This window comes from Larus michahellis, chromosome 8 (assembly GCF_964199755.1).
Source record: "Larus michahellis chromosome 8, bLarMic1.1, whole genome shotgun sequence".
NCBI lineage: Eukaryota > Metazoa > Chordata > Aves > Charadriiformes > Laridae > Larus > Larus michahellis.
The window spans coordinates 55049115-55069817 of NC_133903.1; the positions used below are offsets into that span (position 1 = coordinate 55049115).

Sequence of the window (20703 nt, forward strand, 5' to 3'; positions counted from 1 at the left end):
TGAGATAAAGAGATCTCTCCTGATACAGCCCACCTACCTCCCTCCTCTGGGATCCCACTGCAAAGGCAGAGATTTCAGTCCTCCCTTCCTTTCCTTTTACCTTTTCAGACATTACTGAATCTCCCGTAAGAAACAGCCCCCTGGGGAGCTCCTAGTAACGCGTGGCTGTCTCGGCGGTGGCTGTCTCGGCAGCGCCTGTGATGCTCGGTCCTGCTGCCTCTGCTGATCCTGCCTTCGCCTGGAAAAGGGGCAGGGAGTTAGTGGCGCGCGGGAAGCGGCAGACATCAGTAACGGGGTAACCTTTACCGGGAGGAACACCTCCAGCATGGGTACAAAGCACCCCTGCCTCTCGACAGCGCGGGGGTGCGGCAGTGCCGCAGACGCGGCGATGGATGGTGTTTGGTGGATGGATGGTTTGAGGCCCAGTCTCAAACCGCTCAGCCTTTTCTGAATGTGCTTTTGCGTTCAGCGCGAGACCTTTGCGGGTGGAGCCGTCGACATGCTTTTGCTTTCGTGTTTACGTCTTCAATATGCCAAATCCAGGTGGGGTGCACGAGAATGTCCCAGGGAGAAGAGCGGGGTCCGGCTGAGCACTGGGGTACCGCCGAGAAGGCCATGGGGAGGGGCTGAGCACGACGCAAAGGGAAGGAGGAGAAGCATGAACTTGCACCGGCCATTCTCTGGTTTAGGGCTGGTTTATTATTTTGTTACCGTTTCGGTATGTGAAAAGCTGCTGGTGACCCAGGGTTGACAGATGTAAATATTGCTAGCACAAAACAAAAGAAAATTAAAGAGGGGGAAATGAACCCAAGTGGTGCCGGTGAATTCTCTGTCAGTTGTTTGCAAATTTTTGTGTGTGCTGACTCGGTCTCTCCTGGCTCCATTTGGGTGACCCTTGTTGAGACCTTTGCCATCTTAAACTATATGTGAAGGACAGGGTCCTTTTACTCGTACAGGCACTTATATTCAGGTGTGCCCAGAAAGACATGAAATACCTTATTACGGTGCTGATCTTTAATGCAGCCTCTGTAACCCGTAGAAAGAAAAACGCTGGTCAGGTCTGAGCGGCATGAAGATCCAACGCGTCCCATGTTGGTGCAGGCTCTAGGTTAGGTCAGATTACCTTCCTGAATTGGTGTGGACACTTCAAAGCTCTTACTTGGTCTTCTGTAAACCTTGTGCAATCAGATACTTAAAGACACCTGAGCATAGCGTAAATTTAATCTGCGGTACTATTAGTACGTGAAGCCAGAAGTATTGTCGCAGGGGAAACTGCAGCGGGATCTAAAAGTAGTGGGCAAGCTCCAAGATAAACATCAAGGCTCAAAGCATTCAAAGACCCAAACAGAAAACAGAGTGGAAACCAAATCTGAAAAAAAATAATCCTAAAACACTGCAGTGCTGTATCAACTGTCAGTCATTAAAATCCAGCACTTTCCTTTTTCTTCTGTAGTCTTCACGGAACGATGGCCGGGGCTTTGCGGGGTGCAGGGAGGGGAAGAAGTGGGAGTTGGGGGGGGGTCAGTACCCAGCCCCCGAGCTGTGATGAGCTGCCCTGTGATCATCACTGAAGTTGCTCCTGCAGCTGCCATCCACGGTTTTCACCTGCCGACAGCTCACCTCTCCAGCTCAGCGCAGAATTTGCACAAGTGATTAAGTCCGTCCCCAATCAGCAATGCCTAGGGCTTAGGCTGACTTCCATTTCATTAGGATTTAAGCTTGTCCGTAAATTTTAACACATTAATTGCTGAATCAGGCCTAATTTACCTCGTGTTTGAGCCAAAGGGACGCATCCTTTTGCTGTGGGTAGAATCGGATGAGGACCATGAAGTAGATACACATTTGAGGAGCGATGCTGTGATTCGCTTCCAGAAAGCACGCGAGGTATGCAAAACGTACGCTGCCTAAAAGGAAAGGGCGATCTCAGCCTTCATCCCAGGAAAGTGATCCCTGTGTTTTACAGCCAGCCACCGAAGCGGCTGCCAGTTGGCAGCGGGAGGTGGGGAATGTGTTCAAGCCGTGTAGGAGCTCTGCGTGCTATTGTGGGCTCCGCGTCAGGCTGCGGCTCTGGTTTCGGATGAAACGTCTGGCGGGCAGAGTGTGTTCAGCCTCAGCAGCGATCTGTTCAGTGGGAAATGGTCTTAGATGATGAGCTGGCGGCTGCCCCCCAAAAACACAGGGTTGTGGGGAGCAGTGGCTTGGACAGTGTCCACCTAGCAGAGCAGTGGCAGCAGATTTGTCTCCAGGGCTGCCCTGGCTATGGCTGGGTACACTTGGGTTGCCCATCAAGGACCAAAGGGATGCCCAGGGAGGCCCTAAATACTAGATATAAACATTTCCATCCTGAGCTGCAGGAGTGAGGGAGGGAAGAGACATCACAAAGAGATGCAGAGGCAAGAGGGGATTCCATATGACCTGAACGGCTCCGAGAAACGAGAAATGGAGCCAGGGAGTGAGATGTGGCCACTTGTTCATTGACGAGCATGTGCCAATAACTTCAGCATAACGATGTGTTACCAGCCTATGATCAGGACTCCTATTGTGGGAGCTGCTATTTGGAGCTCCTGAGAGCTGTCAGGAGCAAGAGATGAACCTCACAGCCCGGTACTTCCCTTCTTTGTCACCCAGCAGAGCAGCTCTGGGAGCGGAGACCAGGGGACCACGTCCTCTCCTGTGTCAGGCATCCTTCTGTCATACTCTGATGCTCCTGTTCCTTTCATTTGATTTATCCTTCTGCCCTATTATAGAACTGATTTCCAAACAATTCAAAGTAGTGCCTGCTCCATTTGAGGTACTAAGCTCCTGTTTTCTCTCTGTGGATTCAAGGCCGGCATGCAGCCCCAGGGGCAGAGGTGGTGGGGTCCAGATTCTCCTCTTTAATCTTCACCTTGTGAGATTATCTCCAAAATCCTGCTCCTCGGGGCATTTCCATCCAGGTAAACTGGTGTCCCTGCTCACCAGAAGTCCTTGCTGCGTGCAGCTATTGCAGTTAAATCTTCTTTAGTTCAAAGGTGAGCCTCAGAGCAAGGTGAGTTTGCTTTGTTGATATGTTAATCCCATTCCTCCTGGTATTGTCTTCTCTATCTAGTTGTGTGCTTAAATTGCAATGCTTGATCGCCTTCAAGAGCAGCTGCTGTTAGGTTTAGTCCCTGAGTTAAATACCATAATAAATAATAAATTAATAATAAATTATCATAGACTCACAGAATGGTTTGGGTTGGAAGGGACCTTAAAGGCCACCCAGGGGCACCCCCTGCCCTGGGCAGGGACACCTCCCACCAGCCCAGGTTGCTCCAAGCCCCGTCCAACCTGGCCTTGAACCCCTCCAGGGATGGGGCAGCCACAGCTTCTCTGGGCAACCTGGGCCAGGCGCTCACCAGTACATCCTGTCCCTGTTGGGGGATCTAGTGATTAGAAAATGGAGAATTGACCTCCAGAGCCTGCAGTAGCTACTGTGGTTTTTTGTCTCAGCTGTTTTGTCTGCTCTTCATGAACCAACAGAGTAAAAATATTTTCGCCAGAGCTGACTCCGTGCAGAAACACATGGATGTGGTTGTGTGTCTCTGTTTACATCTCGGAGTATCTTTGGGCTGAATACCATCCATTATCTGAGGCATCTGAGCCTACTATCACTGTAGTTAATGAAGAGTTTAATTGGCAGTTTAAGGGTTGTGCTTTTGCAATCCAATTTTCCGTGTTCTTGGGAACATCTTGGGACCATCATCCAACGAAGCCTGGAGCCCTTCCCGTTGATTTCTCAATTGATGTGAGATGTCTGTGGAAGGAGGTTTCCATCTCTACCATCCCTCTTTCCCACCCCCCTGTCTTCACAGTCATAAATTACCGCAGTTAATTCATGGTGTCTAGCTTCCCCCTGTGAACTGGAAAACAACGCTGCTTGAATCCTGGGACGGTGCTCTGGAGCTGGTAGCGGAGGAGTGCTGGGAGATGTTCGGGCTATCCTGGAAGGCGATCCTAGCGCTTCTTCCCGCTAATCCCATTAGCTGGCGCTGGCCGCTGTGACAGGGCGCTGGGGAGCCGGGCGCAGGCTGGCCGCGCGCTCTAAGCCATGCACACAATGGGTGGGTGACTTCAAAGAGCCTAAATGTAATTTGCATTTCCAAGCTCTCACAGCCAAGGTCTTCAGGAGGGGATGAAAGTGTCTTTTGTTAAACTTAATGGCAGAGTTGATTAAAAAAGCTCCGATTTTTTCCCTATTAAGGCATAGTCTGATTCCACTGTTAGGCTTTTGGCGTCTGGGAGAAGATGAATTCTGAAAAAAAAAAAAAAAGCACACAAAGAAAGTAACCCGTTGCCTACTGAGCTGTGGTCATACTTAGGGATATTCCAATATCACTTTTCCTAATTTGAGGGCCATATAGTAGCTGTCTTGGTTGGGTACCGGCATGAATAACAAAGACATTATCAGCAAATTTTCATTAGGCGTCTCCCTTTGCCGGGGCCTCAGCAGAGCCGAGGTGTCTGGCTTTCCATCAAAAGCGTCCCAAATATCTCCAACTGGCTTCTCAAAGCGAGAAAGTAAAAGAGCTGATTCATGGAGCTGGGTGCACGTTTCAGTGCTCACGTATGCAAACCCCTCCTCAAAACGTCCATAAAACTATCTGCTGTGTGCCAGCACTTGGCTGTTGGTTATCTGTTCAAAATAAGCAGTGACTGGTCTGGTCTTCAGAGGTTTAGTAATTTCCTTTCTTTGCTTTGTTTGAAGAATATTGGCAAATAATTTCACATCTGGATTTATGTATTAAATGTCTCCTATATTGCATAAAACAAAGCACCTAATGAAAGAAATCTGTCTGTTTAACTCCCGTCTTAGCTTGGGTTCTGTTTTAGCAATAACTGTTACCACACTCATGGAGGATTGAAGAAACATTTCCCATTTCAAGGGTATCAGTGCTGGGAGTGGTTTGATTTTCTATATACGCTTTAAATTCTGTCTCTGCTAGCATGACTCTTCCCGCTATGTTTATCAATATGAAGTACGAGTTTGGATCAGAAAGAGAAAACAGCATGTTAGCCGCTTTAAATAAACATAAATCCTTTTTATCCTTTTTTTTATTTTTCCCCGGGCAGTTTATGTTTTCTCTTCTAATTGAGGCTGGGTATATTCCTGAATATAGCCCTCCCCCTCATGCAAAAATCATTAATTTCATATAACGTTCATGCGTGTTCTGTCTCACCTGAAATGTCACCAACTGTTTTTACCAGGCAGTTTTTTTTTAAAAAAAAAAATATTCAAGATCTTGTTGACTATATTGATATTATCCTTATATTCGCTTCGGGGTCGTTCGTGAGATAGTGAAAACTACCTGCCGCGGTGTGGGAATCCTTTAAGGTTAGAATCAGCCCGGGCACAAAGCCTGTGCCGTGCCCCCTGCGCTACCTACAGGCCATGGAATCCCTTATCACAGGCTCTTAATGGAGGGGAAGGCGGCACCGGGGGCTCCTGAGCTGGGTGACCCCCCCCAGAACAAATCGCCGAGTGTGAGACAAACCCCGTGAGCCCCTCGCTTCGGCCTCGGATAATACGGGTGCCAGCTCCCCGTAGTGACGTTTTGTTGCAAAGTCGCATGTGAAATGTTTCACCCTTTTGTGCTTATGATTGATTTCAGGGACGAGTATGAAGAGGACGGGTTTTGCCAGCCCTACAGGGGGATTGCTTGTGCACGATTTATCGGGAATCGCACCATTTATATGGAGTCTTTGCATATGCAAGGTGAAATAGAAAACCAGATTACAGGTGGGTAAAAAATGCGCTTGCTTCTTTCCCACGAAGCTGTCTTTTCCCAAAAAGCTGCCAGAGTTTTATAAACTGCAGCAATGTTTTTATTTCCTCTTTATCCTCTCTTGCTGTGAGCTCCCCACCACAAAGCTCCCCTGGGACTCCTGTGTTGTGCGGTGTCCGTGGAGGGCGTCCTCCCAGGAGTGAGGGGCTGAGCGGCCCCCGTCTCTCTGCTGATCCCGCTCCCCCAGAGGAAACTAAACTATGATTTTCCGAGGAGAAGGGGTTGTGTATCTCCAGCTTCTGGGAGCGGCTCAAAGCCAGGCTGCCCTGTGCTGCTGTTGCCCAAGCAGATTTGAAAGTGAAGGGAGACCAGACTTAATTGATGATTAGGTGGTTGAGATCGTTTTGGAGAGCTGTAGGTACTGGAGGAGGCTGCACCTTTTCCAGAATAAGATAATATATGTGTAAATAATTCAGCAGGTCATGTTTTCCCTTTAGATTTAGTAAAGAACTGTTTTTCATTGGTTTTGTGGGAGATGCTGTGCTGCTGGGGGTGGTGAATTCAAGCTGGGGCCTCATAAATATCATTATACTTCTCTGGGGTTTTATATTCGTTAATCTCAGCCAGATCCTAGCCAGTAATATCGTCTGTATTCAGAATTTCTCTTGCTGTCAGAATATATCAAATCTCTCTTCCCCCTAGAGTGTTCTTCCTTCGCTTTGTAAATGCTGTCAGCATTGCGAAAAAGACTTTTGCATCGCTCACAGGAAAGGCCGATGGTTTCTATACAGACAACAGTTCACAGTCTTATGTCAATTTTTTTATTTGAAAAGTCGTTTGGAATATTATCAAAGCTGTCACCTTCCACGAAGGTAGTGGTACCCTCGTCCTGCAGGGACTTTGGGTTTTACCTGTTGGGTAAAAGGCATCCAAATGTTATATGACTTTGCAAACCATTATAAATTATTTTTGGGGAAAAAAAAGTATATTTAGGTTTGGGGTTTTGGTAGCATACTTAACATTAATCCCGTGTTGAAAACCAGATGTATTTTCTCTGTCAGCAAAATCAGCGTCGTTAATAACTTTTAATGTAATTAGCGCTCTGTATTTCTGGAAGGCACGTTCATCACCTGAACGTCTGAACGGGATAGTCGCAATGGGAAGTGAGGGTTACACTGGGAAGCCAAGAGCACGGGAATAAAATTCCCTCCGGGTTAAGTAAAATCCTTTTGTATATTTTACAGCTGCCTTCACCATGATTGGCACTTCCAGCCATTTGTCGGATAAATGCTCCCAGTTTGCTATTCCTTCGCTGTGCCATTATGCCTTTCCCTACTGCGATGAGACTTCCGCGGCTCCCAAGCCACGAGACTTGTGCCGCGATGAGTGTGAAATTCTGGAAAATGTCCTGTGTCAGACAGAGTATATTTTTGCGAGATCTAATCCCATGATTCTGATGAGATTAAAGCTGCCCAACTGCGAAGATCTTCCCCAGCCAGATAGCCCCGAAGCTGTCAACTGTATCCGGATTGGGATTCCAATGGCAGATCCCATAAATAAAAGTAAGTGAAAATTGCCTGTTTCTCCGTGCAAAAAAATACCCCTGTGAAAAGGTTGGCTGTAAGGGCTTGTGCATCAGAGCTGGGGCTAGTGCTGGGCTTGCAAAGCTCGCAGACGCCGTGCTCTGGAACCACCCCGCTCCTGCCCTTCTCGCCTACTCCGGAGCGGGTAGAAACACAGAAATAATTTTTCAGCCATTTCTTCAGCCGCCTGCGGGCTCAACGCTAAACGCTGTTTATTGGTTCCAGGTCATTTCTAATTAATATGACGTTTGAAACAATGACAGCGTAAGCATTTGAATGCTGAGGATCATCGGTAGCTTCCGCCTCCCGTGTCCTCCCGCAGCAGCCCCACGAGCTCCATCAAGACCCTGGGTGCGGTGTAGGGGTCCTTCTCAGGAGCAACGTGTATCGGGGCCGGGGCCGTGCTGTCCCTGCCTCATACAGCCTAATTTTCGGCATCGGCTGAGCTCGCTCTTTGATCAGGCTGGGCTGCAGCCTCCTCACAACCCTTACACATCTGAATAGTCAAATATAAAACGTGGCTCCCACAAATTCTCCACCTTCGTATGAAAATAATGGCCGCAATTCAGGTTCCCACTGTAGTTTTTACTTCTTTTGTGCATCTTATATTAAAAACGCTTGGCATAAGCTGTTTTCATTACAGAAGCATAAGCTTTAAATCCTCCCAGGAATGTGAATGCAAAGCAGGCCCTGCCTTACAGCCGCAGCAAATTGGGAGCCCGTGCTCCCAAACTGGGATTCCCGGCCCCGGGCCAGCAGCGCTGCGCTGGGGCTGGGCGATGCCGGCGGCGCAGGCTCCCGGGGTGCTGCGGCTGTCTGCCTGGCCGCCACCTGCTGCTGCTTTGGATGTTTTATTTTATTTTATAGAATCGTAGAATCACAGAATGGTTTGGGTTGGAAGGGATGTTAAAGGCCACCCAGTGGCACCCCCTGCCCTGGGCAGGGACACCTCCCACCAGCCCAGGTTGCTCCAAGCCCCGTCCAACCTGGCCTTGAACCCCTCCAGGGATGGGGCAGCCACAGCTTCTCTGGGCAACCCATTTTTATTTTATTTTATTTTATTTTATTTTATTTTATTTTATTTTATTTTATTTTAGTTTAGTTTATTTTATTTATATTTTTATTATTATTTTACTTTTATTATTTTGTCTTTTATTGTTTTATATTTTATTTTAATTTTTATGTTTTATTATATTTTTGTTTTATATTTTATTTTGCTTTATTTTCCATTTTATTTTATTCTTTTGCTTCATTTATTTTCAGATCACAAATGCTACAACAGCACGGGAGTGGATTACCGGGGGACGGTGAGCGTGACACGGTCGGGGCGGCAGTGCCAGCCCTGGAACTCGCAGTACCCCCACACCCACACCTTCACCGCCATCAGGTACCCCGAGCTCAACGGCGGCCACTCCTACTGCCGCAACCCCGGGAACCAGAAGGACGCCCCGTGGTGCTTCACTTTAGATGAGAACTTTAAGTCTGAGCTTTGTGACGTCCCGGCATGTGGTAATTACCCCCTTTTTTATGTTTCATGTTGCCACGTCCATACCGCCGTCCTGCGAAACGGGGGAGCTGTGCACAAAGTGTCTTTTTTGAGTCCCTGAGGAGAGAGCAGTAAAAAGGCGAACTGCGGCGTTTGCAGCTAAAGCCGCAGCGTCCGTCCCCCTCTCCCCGAGGAGACCTTCCAGCACTTACTTCCCACCCAGCTGGCAAAGTGGGGGCATGAAAATATTTTCCAGGGGAATACCTGAGCGCTGGCCAGAAGGTGGTGAAGCCGCAGCGTCCCAGGCTTTCCTGGATCAATACGACTCCTTAGTCCCAAATTAAATGGGATCGCAGAAGCTGCGCCGGTGCCGCTGATCCACAGAGTGGTTGTAAAACTGTTCTCCGTTTCGCTTGGTTTATTAAGAGCCATTTTAATTAATGCAAACCTAGCTTAACAGAGCTCGGGCCTTGTTTGAAAAATAGAGACGATTGTGCCAGGTCCTCTTAGCTATATTTTAAGTTTGTGTTTACAGAGCTGCCCTGGCTGCGTTTTGGTTTTGCAAAATGAACAAAAATGGAGTTTCAGCTCTCATTTTATTCCGCTTTTCTGAGACCCAGGGGGCGTGGATGGAAGACCTGAACAAATGGTTCCTAGTTGTTTTATCTGCGTTTAGAAATAACAATATTGATAGCGTGCCAAGAAAAAAATACAGCTATTGACATGGACATTCCAGAAATGTACCCAGAAGTGGTCTGGAAATTCACAGTACAAAGTTTCACGCAAAATTTCATGTTGCCTACGAGTTGTCACAGTAACATTACCTTTCCCCTTGGAAAGGAGATACCTTTTGATGTTACTGTTCGATAGCCAGCACCAAATTAAATTATTTCTGGTTATGGTTATGAACATTCCTGCAGCGAGACATGTTCTGAGCCTGCTCCAAAGTCTGTTTCAATTAATGGAAAGATGGGAATCGATGCCAAAATGGGATCTAAATTATGTTCTTACTGAAAGAGTGGATCAGGGGAAAGGCAGACAGTCTGGGCTGTATCATGTGCATCTCAAACCCTCTCTGACATTCATACATGCTTTGTAGAGTCCTCTATCTCTTTTGCTATTATTTCAGTGCATTTAACTTCAGTTATTTTTCTTGTTAATTAGGCCCAGTGATAGACTCTGACTGCACAGAATCACAGAACGGTGGGGGTTGGAAGGGCCCTCTGGAGATTCTCCAGTCCAACCCCCTGCCAGAGCAGGGTCACCCAGAGCAGGTGGCACAGGAACGCGTCCAGGCGGGTTTGGAATATCTCCAGAGAAGGAGACTCCACAACCTGGTCCAGTGCTCTGCCACCCTCAAAGTAAAGAAGTTTTTCCTCATGTTCAGATGGAATTTCCCGTGTTCCAGTTTGTGCCCGTTGCCCCTTGTCCTGTCCCCGGGCACCGCTGAGAAGAGTCTGGCCCCATCCTCTTGCCCCCCCGCCCTTTAGCTCTTGCTGAGCATCGATGAGATCCCCTCTCAGCCTGCTCTTCTCCAGCGGAACAGCCCCAGGGCTCAGCCTTTCCTCAGCAGAGAGCTGCTCAGTCCCTCGATCATCTCTGTAGCCTCCGCTGGACTCTCTCCAGTAGTTCCTTGACTTTCTTAAACTGGGGAGCCCAGGACTGGATGCAGTACACAGGAATCGTTCAGTGTATATAAACTGTTCTGAAGATCTTTTTCAGCCCTTCAGCACAAAAATCGGGACCTAAGTTGCAGTCAGCAGGACTCCCCTTCGTGTACTGTTGGCTCTTGGCTCTCGGCTCTCCACCCCGGGAGCTGCAGGTGCCTGGGCTGCTCCGGGTGAGGAGACGTGGCTCAGCCCGCGGGCGTTTGGGCAAGCTCAGGGGTCTCTGCATGTCCACCAGCTCCAGCGATGCTGCTGAGCTTTCTGTACCCCACTGCACAACCTTTTGGCCATGTGCATTTTGTGTTTTACACAACTTTGGGATAATTGGGTAATTAGGAGTTGATGGAGGGCGGGGGGCTGCTTGCCAGGGCCCCTCTAGATGGGCTCTGAGATCCCACGACTGGCTCAGTCTTTTGATCTGAAACAGCTGAAAGCAGGACGCTTTTGGACGTGTTGCAAAAGTCTCTGATTTGAACGTTTTACTAGATAATAAATGAGATAGGTTGGCTGGTTTGAAGAATTCCCGACAAGGGTTTTAATTACCCCTCACCACTGCCTTAAATGGTACTCGCTGTACAGCCGGCTTATATGGCGTTATTGTTCTAAATACAGACAAATAGAGCTGTATCAGGTGAGTAGTAATTTAAGTGTTAAATGCTAATCTGCATATTAAAACCAAAATACCATGTGGGTCTGGCATTCTGCTGGTTTTGCACTGGCTGAAAGAGCCACTTCAGGCACATTTTAATAAGTATTGTGCATTCTGCCTCACCAGGACATGCCTAGATGGAAAATGGATTTAATTAGGGTGGCTCCCAAGAAACCTGTTAACCTAATGAGGCTTCACGGCAGGGGCTGCTACTTAATAAGAATAATAATTCCCTTTGACTGGAATAGCTCAGGTGATGAACTGGTGCCCAGGTCTCCCTCTGCCTCGTGCTGGTGCTTTCTTTTTCTCTCTTCAACTGTGTCTTTCACTTGTCTCACAAGCTGCAATAGATCCGTTTCATAAAAGTTTGCCGACCCGAATATAGGAAGATGTGAAACATGGAGTAATTCGAGCATGAAGCTTAGCAAAGATGAACATAAGAAGGTTTTGAAGGGGAGGCAAAAGGCCGGGATTGTGTGTCCGTGCAAAGAGGGCAGCAGCTCATGAAGGGAACCCGGGGTGGGTGCAGGCTGTAGAGCTGGACGTTCGCTGAGGACAGGGGGAGGGCACACACCGCCCTTCTGCTGGGCACAGGGAGACTGTACCGACACTGGGCTTCGGTCCTCTCTTGTTTCTCAAAGCCCGGAGAAATACTTGCGCTACCTCTCCTCTCAATTAAAAACCAGATGGCACAACTTGATCTAAAAAGAATGGTCAAAAAGGAGCGTGGGGGGAGCGGGACAGCGCGAGCCTGTAAGAGGAGAGGGGTTATGCGAAGTGACATCCAGAACCATTTGAACTTTGCCTCTGTCACAATTTGAGTCCAACCCAAGCTTCAGATCAAGTTCATGTATAATCAACTGCATAAAAGATATCTGTGTGGGCCGCTAAGCACTTCTACAAATCCAGCCTGGAAAACACAGACAAACAAACTGAAATGACCCTGTAGGAATAATAAAACATTCCCCGTTCTGCCAGAATCTGCTAAGCCTGATGCTGCCGCAGACATTTACTGTCTCCCTCGGAAACAACCAGGCTACGGCCACCAGTCCTGCAGCTCAAGGTGATCTTTAAAGTTCTGCTAAGCAACGTGCCCTGTGTCACCAGAGCCAGCTGGAGGGAGCTGAGCGTCCGATGGCCCGGCTGTCCCTTGCTGGGCACTGGTAGAAGAGGGTTTCATCTTTCTAAAATTAATCACTCGCTCCCTAGCTGCGTGCAGAGGCAGCAAATGTTGCAGCTATGTTAAATAAACCAGCTTCCCAACCTCTTCCGGATCCTTCTTTGTTATCCACACTCTGGCTTTCCTTTCAGCTCTTGTTGCTGTGTCCTTTGGGCCAGCATTTGCCGCCCTGCGCGGATGACACGCTAGTAGTGTGTAGTTGGTAGAGGGATGGGTTTTCCCATCAGCCCCTTAATCCTATGAAGACCAAGTCCTCAGGATGTAAGATTTTTTAAGATTATGCTACAGCTTTTGTCTACGTTCAGACTTTTTGGACTCCTTTCCTGACTTCCTGGGATAAAACCCAGGACTATTCTCTCTATTTCTTTCCATTTCCATGCATTGCCTCCCGTTTCCCAGTTGTTCTCCGTTTCTTCGGCTCTAGAGTCCTGCTCCTGCACCTAAAACTAACTAGAAAATAAGTTGTCAGCTGCACATGTTGTTTGTTCCAGTGCCCTGGGTGGCCACACAAATGCTTTGGCCAATGCTAGGAGACGTTGAGAACAGGAGGCTGGAAATAAATAAGGGATAAAACTATCCTTTTTAGTGGCTCCTCACTTTTCTGTTGGAATAAGGAAACTATGGCACCAAAACCTAACGTACGTATTAAAATAAGGAGTCCATAATCCCATCAGAGCCTTTCTTCCATAAGCTAGTTTACAAATTAACCTTGCTGTGGAGCTGCATTGCTCCGTTACTTCATTTCACCCCCGGCAAGAGCCACCTCGCAGGGTTCAGCCGTTTCAGGGCCAGGACCAGGTTTGAACTGACCTGCTGCAGGGAGACTGCTCCTGGCCGTTCTGTCTTCTTATAGAAATGGTACTCAGCAAAGTTAATTGCTCTGTTAATTTTAAGGAAATAAAACATCATCCGAGGTGGTTTGCGGTAGTATTACCTGGATGTTTTATTTCTCTTAACGCTTCTAGTTGACCCAGGGAGGTATTTGACTCTGTGGGATACTTCATTTGTTGTTTTGTTGTTTGTTTGTTTTTCTGAACCAGATTATAAGGATTCCAAGGAAAAGAATAAAATGGAAATCCTGTATATCCTGGTGCCAAGCGTTACTATTCCCCTGGCCATAGCCTTGCTCTTCTTCTTCATCTGCATCTGTCGCAACAATCAGAAGTCTTCCTCCCCTCCCGTTCAAAGGCAGCCTAAGCACGTAAGAGGACAAAATGTGGAGATGTCAATGCTCAACGCCTACAAACCAAAGGTAATTCCTCGCTTCTGCTGCCACATTTGCTCTTTCTAAAGGCAGGGAGTGAAATGCTTTGATCAACTCAGCCCTGAAATATTAAACTGATTTGAACTTGCGGTTTCTGTTGGTGCCTTTAGCTGTAATTTTTGTAAGGACTCTTACCAGCAGCATAGCAAGTGGGCTGGACATGTCTGTGGCGGTAATTCCTGTGTGTCTGTGTATCTGGATAAATAGGAGCTGGAGGTTTTTTGTAATAAAGCAAGCAACCCCTTACTGAAGCATCTCTGAATTGCCTCATTTAAGTCAGAAAGCAGTGCAGATAAAGACGTGATTCAGCATTTTCTCGAGAGAGTTTGTTTCACGGGTCTGCTGTAGTCCTGTGTCATCTTTCACTCAGCTGAAATCGCTTTGGAAAGATTTGTTCCGCGCTTTTTCAGGCCCACCCATTCTCTCCGTTAAAAAGAGAAATTACCGAAGCAGAGCCTGCAGTTCTGGCCAGCGCAGCTGATGCACAGCGCCTCTTGTTGCTGCTATTACTTTGCTTCGCTGTGGTCCCAGCTTCATGAGCGTTTTTTAAAACCATTTAAGATTTAAGCGTGATTAACCTTGAGTTCCGTGTTTACTGGCAGGGCAGCCGGTTTGCAGACCTGCGTGGATCACCCGCCTCAGGGCTGTAACTGCCTCCTGCCGCCTACGGGCAGAATAATGCCCTGGAAAAGAGTATTTGCCTGTTTTTTTACACCATGCCAATTCTCTTCAACAACTTGATGGAGATTGTTCTTTTGAAGCATTTCAGAGTGAAAATCGATACCTACAAGTAATTAGAATAGAAAGTGTGTAGACCGTGGTATGTGAAACAGTCAGGCGTGCCTTTGGGTAAGCTGTTATTTTTGTTTGAAGATGATATAGCAAAATGAATCCAAATTCGGATTGTGTTGGGTTGCAGCAATGTGACCTCTAACCTTCAAATATTGCTGCCGTAGGTATCCTTTCAGCAGAGCATCCTTTCCTCGGCATCAGGAAAGCTCACGCTTGTACTTGAGGAGCTGTGTTCTCCATCTCTGAATAAACCCTGGAGTAGTTTTCTTCTTAAGTTCAATAAAGCAGCTGTGGGATACCGCTATTGCTGGATCTTAAATGTCAAGTTGATAGGATTGGGTTATAAAGAGTTAACTGTGGCAGCCTAGAGAAAATAACTGAAGTCGCTGTATCCCCTGAGACACAGGGAGTGCAGGGATGGATGGAGCTGTGCCGCCCAGGTACCAGGTCCTCTTTCGGGATCTATGGAGCCGCCATCAGACACAGACACAGACACAGAAGGAGGAAAATTCCAGCTCCGCACCAGCTCACCGAAAGAGCAGGAGACTCCTTTTAAGTCAGCGATAAAAGTAAACCCACCGTGTGGCTCTGCAGGAAAACGCGGTGCTGCTTTCGCCCGTTAGCAATACAAACTGCATACAGAGATGTTTCGACAGGGCGTAACGCTAACATGAGAATTCCTGTTTTACATAGTGTTGCAGGCACTGGGTGCTGGTGCTGTGGTGCCAGCAGGACTGTTGTGCGGGGTGTCTGTCTGGGGGGGCCTGTCAGAGATTGGGCTGTTGTTATATTTTAACTCCTCAGTCCCACGCACGCTGGCCCAGTGAATTTATCTTGATTTTCCCTTGAAGTTCTTACTTTCAACTTTCCTGTAAAGCTTAGAATAGCTGTATATCAAAATGTTGGTAACAGTACAAAAAGTATTTAATTAAGTGTCAAAACTACATCTTGCATCCAACCTCCATGGAATATTTTGTTAAATTTGGATTTGTTTCTTGGTCCCCGTTCTACTAGATATTTGGGGTACAATCTGGGCTAAACTTAAGATAACGGGAACATCAGCATCGTTTTAATGAGGTCACAGTTTCCACTGCCACCTTACGCGCACAGCACGGGAAAGCAACTTGCCCAGAAATGTTTGCAAATATAGACCTCACTGTTTTCTTTTTATGTTCAAAGTCATCTGCTGCAAAAAGCTTTCCGTCTTATTTATGCTAATTCTGTATTTTCCCACTTGGAAACCCAGCTCGCCCTGTCTCGAATGTTTTGATTGCCTTTCAAACAAAATTGTAAAAGAAAGGAAGTAGAATCCTATTTTTAAATACTGTATCCAGTATTAATGTCAGCTTTGGGTAAAAACACGCTCCGGCCTCAAGCTCCGGCTGAGGTAGACGTGTGTTTGCTCGTCCAAATAAAAACGTTGGCGTTTCATCCAAAAGCCTGTTTCAGTTTTAGGGGATTTTAATTGCCTGCAAAAAATACAATAAACTAAGCTGATCTCGTCATTCACCTAATGGAAGGAGCCGATACAGAGATAGAGGCGGTGGGCTTCACTCTCGCTGCTCTCCCTTTGTACTCCGTTTACTTTGGCGTGCTGCCTCATCTGTATTTTACACTTCTTTACATTTTGTACACCCATGTATGACAAATACTTGTCAAACAAAAACTAAGCAGATTTATAACCGCTTAACTTGAAATGAGCCCTTCCTGCCAAAACTTTATGACTTCATTTTCTTTCATAGTTTTCCACTATGTTGGTTCAAACAGACAAACCCAGCCCCAGGTCAGACAGAGGTCATTTCACTTTCATTACTAAAATATAATTTACAATATGCCAGACCTAAACAAGTTTTAGCCTAAAGGATTTGTATAATATAAACCATCTGTTCCTCAACAATATAGCTAATTTCCTGCCATCACCGTACAGTCTACTGGCTGCCTGCTTAAATGGCATCATTATTGTTGTTGTTGTTATTATTATTATTATTGTTATTGTTATTATTATTGTGGTATTTCTCTAAAAGTTGTAAGGGGTCAATACGATTAGCATTCATTCATTCTAATATGTCATTTTTAAAATCATTTCCTAGAATGTCAGTTCTTTTCCTATATTGCCACCATAAAGCTGCCGTTACATTATTTCAGGAATGCAAATGCTAATGTGTACACTAGTTCACAAAACATAGATCCCAAACTCGTTAGCTTTAAATTACTACCTATGGCTATACTGAGGACCCTGAAGGAGTGGGTTTGGGTGTAGGTGGTACAAGCACAGGTGGAGGTTAATGCCTGAAAATAATGCAACTTCTTTACGGCCTATGAGTGAACATGCAAGAATAAGAAGAGTTTTTAAAAAGTTTGCCTTTCTTCTTCGACAACTGTCTCATTTTTCCGTCTGACTCTGTGCTACATGTTTCAGGACCGAACGTTGAGTCAAGCGTGAGCAGAAATAGTCTGTACTGTACATTGAAGGGTTAACAGCAAAGTCGAGGAAGAACTGGCTAAAAGGACATAGTTTAAAAAAAAACAGTTTTCTGGCCCAGAAAACGCTTCAGTGTGTACTGACTTAAAGTGTGTGAATTGCCTCAATTCCTGAAATTATTCAATTTTAGGTATATAAATGCCCAAGCCCAAATATCTAAATGCCCTTGCTGAAATGCTGATGGTTCCTGCATATATTTAGGTCTAATATTTACTACTTGTATCTGATCTTGTGGAGCAGGTAAAAAGTAATTCTAAAGTTAGTTCTGGAGCAGCGTGCACAGAGATTAGGGGGCACCCAGCCCCGAGTTGCCGATGTTGGGTTGCTGGTGTCGCTCAGGCTGTACCTGGCCTGGTGCCGGTGCCATCGCAGCAGTGCCCGCGCCTCGCGGGGCTGAGCAGATCATTGCCAAAACGGTACGTGGCCCGGGAGCTCCTGCGTCCATCTGCTTGGCTGTCAGACATCCTGTGCGAAAGGGACTTTTTCTTAAAAATATGTTTTCATGCCTATTTTTCTGACACGTTTTTGCTGTCCTTTTTTATAACAGAGTAAGGCTAAGGAGTTGCCTCTGTCTGCTGTTCGTTTCATGGAAGAACTGGGTGAATGTGCTTTCGGCAAGATCTACAAGGGACATCTCTACCTTCCAGGCATGGACCACGCTCAGCTGGTTGCTATCAAGACGCTGAAAGACTTTAACAACCCCCAGCAGTGGGCAGAGTTCCAGCAAGAAGCGTCTCTCATGGCCGAGCTCCATCACCCTAACATCGTTTGCCTCTTAGGTGTTGTGACCCAGGAACAACCTGTCTGCATGCTCTTCGAGTACATGAACCAAGGAGACCTCCACGAGTTTCTCATCATGCGCTCGCCGCATTCAGACGTTGGGTGCAGCAGCGATGAGGATGGGACTGTAAAATCCAGCCTGGACCATGGGGATTTCCTGCATATTGCAGTCCAGATTGCAGCAGGGATGGAGTACTTATCAAGTCATTTTTTTGTCCATAAAGATCTCGCAGCTCGTAACATTTTAATTGGAGAACAACTTCATGTGAAAATTTCAGACCTTGGACTCTCGAGAGAAATCTACTCGGCAGATTATTACAGAGTTCAAAACAAGTCTCTCTTGCCAATCCGCTGGATGCCACCGGAGGCAATTATGTATGGCAAGTTCTCTTCCGATTCAGATATTTGGTCATTTGGTGTTGTTTTATGGGAAATATTCAGCTTTGGACTTCAACCCTATTATGGATTTAGTAATCAAGAAGTCATAGAGATGATCAGGAAAAGACAACTGCTGCCGTGCTCTGAAGACTGTCCTCCCAGAATGTATAGCCTGATGACAGAGTGCTGGCACGATCTGCCATCCCGGAGGCCACGATTTAAAGAAATCCATGCCAGGCTGCGCTCGTGGGAGGGTCTGTCAAGTCACACTAGTTCTACTACCCCCTCTGGTGGGAATGCCACCACTCAAACGACTTCCCTCAGCGCAAGTCCGGTCAGTAATCTCAGTAACCCCAGGTACCCCAACTACATGTTTCCAGCACAAGGTATACCCCAAGGCCAGATCGCCGGGTTCATCGGACCACCAATACCTCAAAACCAGCGGTACATCCCCATCAATGGGTACCCGATTCCACCAGGATACGCTGCTTTCCCAGCCGCCCACTACCAGCCGCAAGGTCCACCCAGGGTGATCCAGCACTGTCCTCCACCAAAGAGTCGTTCTCCCAGCAGCGCCAGTGGATCGACTAGCACAGGTCACGTCACTAGTTTGCCGTCTTCGGGATCCAACCAGGAAGCAAATATTCCTTTGCTATCTCATATGTCAATTCCTAGTCATCCGGGGGGCATCGGGATTACAGTTTTTGGAAATAAAACTCAAAAACCGTACAAAATTGACTCAAAGCAGTCTTCCCTATTAGGAGACTCCAGCATCCATGGACCGAACGAATCTATGATTTCAGCTGAATTGTAAATAAGCGAGGCCTTTGTAAATATAACTATTTACGATACAAACTAGAAAGTCGTAGCAAAGATTTATATTCAAATATTTTATTAAAAATTCTTCTGGTTGTTTAACAGACATTGCAGCAAGTATCTTCTGTGAAGTTTAACTGCTTAACAGGATGGGCAGGCTCAACCAGACAAAGATCGTTGTGGTATGAATACTCAGCTTCGTCAACGGACGCGTCGTTTCTTTAAGCGCTACCGACAATTCAAAACCGGGAAGGGGGATTTTTTTTTTTTTTTTTTAAATAAAAACATTTTCTCATATGCTTTTTCACAGCTTTTTAAACCTCTGATGTGGTTTAAATCACAGAAACTTTTTTATACTGAAAACATATTTTAATATTTGTCTCTTTTTTTAGGAGATGCAAATATTCGGAGATCCTACTGGTTGTGCAATTTCAGTTCCAATAGCTAGTAAAAATATTTGTAAATTTTGCAGTCAAGGATTATGTTTCAAATATGTGATCTGAGAGCGGAATAAATTACTTCAGGTAGGATTTTGATCTTTCGTTACGTTGGGAATCTGAGTCCAGATTCAGACCCCAAAAAAAGTCATTTATATGACAGCCCAATAGCTTGAGTTACCAACTTGCAGGCTACAAAAATCATCTGCCGTTGGCTGCTAAAGATGGCTGGAGTTCTAAGAAATTGCCTTAAAGGAAATGAGATTAAAGTGTTTTAAGTTCAGAACCTGAATCGACTTACTCAAAGATAACATTTCATAATCTAGTAGTTAAAGCAGAAATTTTATATCCTTTTGTTGCTATGCAACTGTTTAATGGAAAGGCTCCAAACTGCAATTTTATATGTGACAATCAGTTTTCCCAGGAATATTTATTGTTTCAGATCAATGTGTAATTTCAGTGACTATGACTCCAGTAGCCCCGAAGAAAGGGAAATTCACATTCCATCAGGCAGCAAATCCATTGATAGCAATTTTGTCTATCAATTCTAATAATGTGAATTAATGTTAACTTTCAACTTAGAAATAAGGCATTTGTATAATTACTAAAAATTCATTCAGGTATAAGCAATCTAGATTTTTCATTTGAAACCACTTTAATGCGTTACAAAAGTGCTGTGTACGTGACAGTTTTTCACAGACTCTTTTTTGTACTGAATAGTATTTTTATTGTACACGGAACGAAAACAATCTTTTGCTCGGTTGACAATGTTGTATAATATGACTTTATTTTTATCTTTTTGCACAAAAGTGTGATGATGTTTTGTACAGCAGAAGTGAAAATACATCTCTGCATTTTATATCTTGGTCTGTTTCTTTTTATTTTTAACCTGATGTAGATGTTCTTGAAATATATTATGGTGATATTCAGCCACTACCTTATACAAATATTTTTCTTTGTTTTCACTGCATGCGTTTAATCACTGTATTACTTGATGATTGATTTATTAATTATGGGCATTTCAATTAGGCAAGCATGAAAATGTAATAACAAAGGCTATTTTATAATTAAGATATGTGCATTTTTGTATTTCACATGCCAGAGATGATATTAAACACTGATTATTTTATGCTGCTGTTTATTAAAACATTGTTTTAACATAAACATATCGGCATTTCCTCCATCTTGGTGTAAGATATTTGAAAAGTTTTGGATTTAAGAGAGCTAAAATCTGCTGACTCGGAGTAGGGAGCCTGCTGACATGCTCGCTCGAATGGGCCATGAGAGGTTTGCGAATAATATTTGCAGGCAGATTACTGAGGGGTAACATGCAGAGGCTTACGTGAATATTTGACTGTGCAAATATTTGCAGGGCACACCAAAGAAGCGGGATGCCATAACTGCCCCGGGAGAACGAGGATGCAGCCTTGGCTGAGATCGCATCG

General features: G+C 45.7%; 1 protein-coding gene across 1 annotated transcript in view; it reads left to right on the forward strand.

Annotated features, from left to right (window-relative positions):
• ROR1 (receptor tyrosine kinase like orphan receptor 1) overlaps positions 1-20387 on the forward strand; it is a 175722-nt gene extending 155335 nt beyond the window's left edge. Inside the window, exons 5-9 of the mRNA XM_074598332.1 lie at positions 5631-5758; positions 6989-7306; positions 8591-8836; positions 13350-13561; positions 17395-20387. Of these exons, the coding sequence (XP_074454433.1) occupies positions 5631-5758; positions 6989-7306; positions 8591-8836; positions 13350-13561; positions 17395-18819 (2329 nt within the window). The 3' untranslated portion in view covers positions 18820-20387. The remainder of the gene's footprint in view (positions 1-5630; positions 5759-6988; positions 7307-8590; positions 8837-13349; positions 13562-17394) is intronic.
• The last annotated feature ends 316 nt before the right edge of the window (positions 20388-20703 follow it).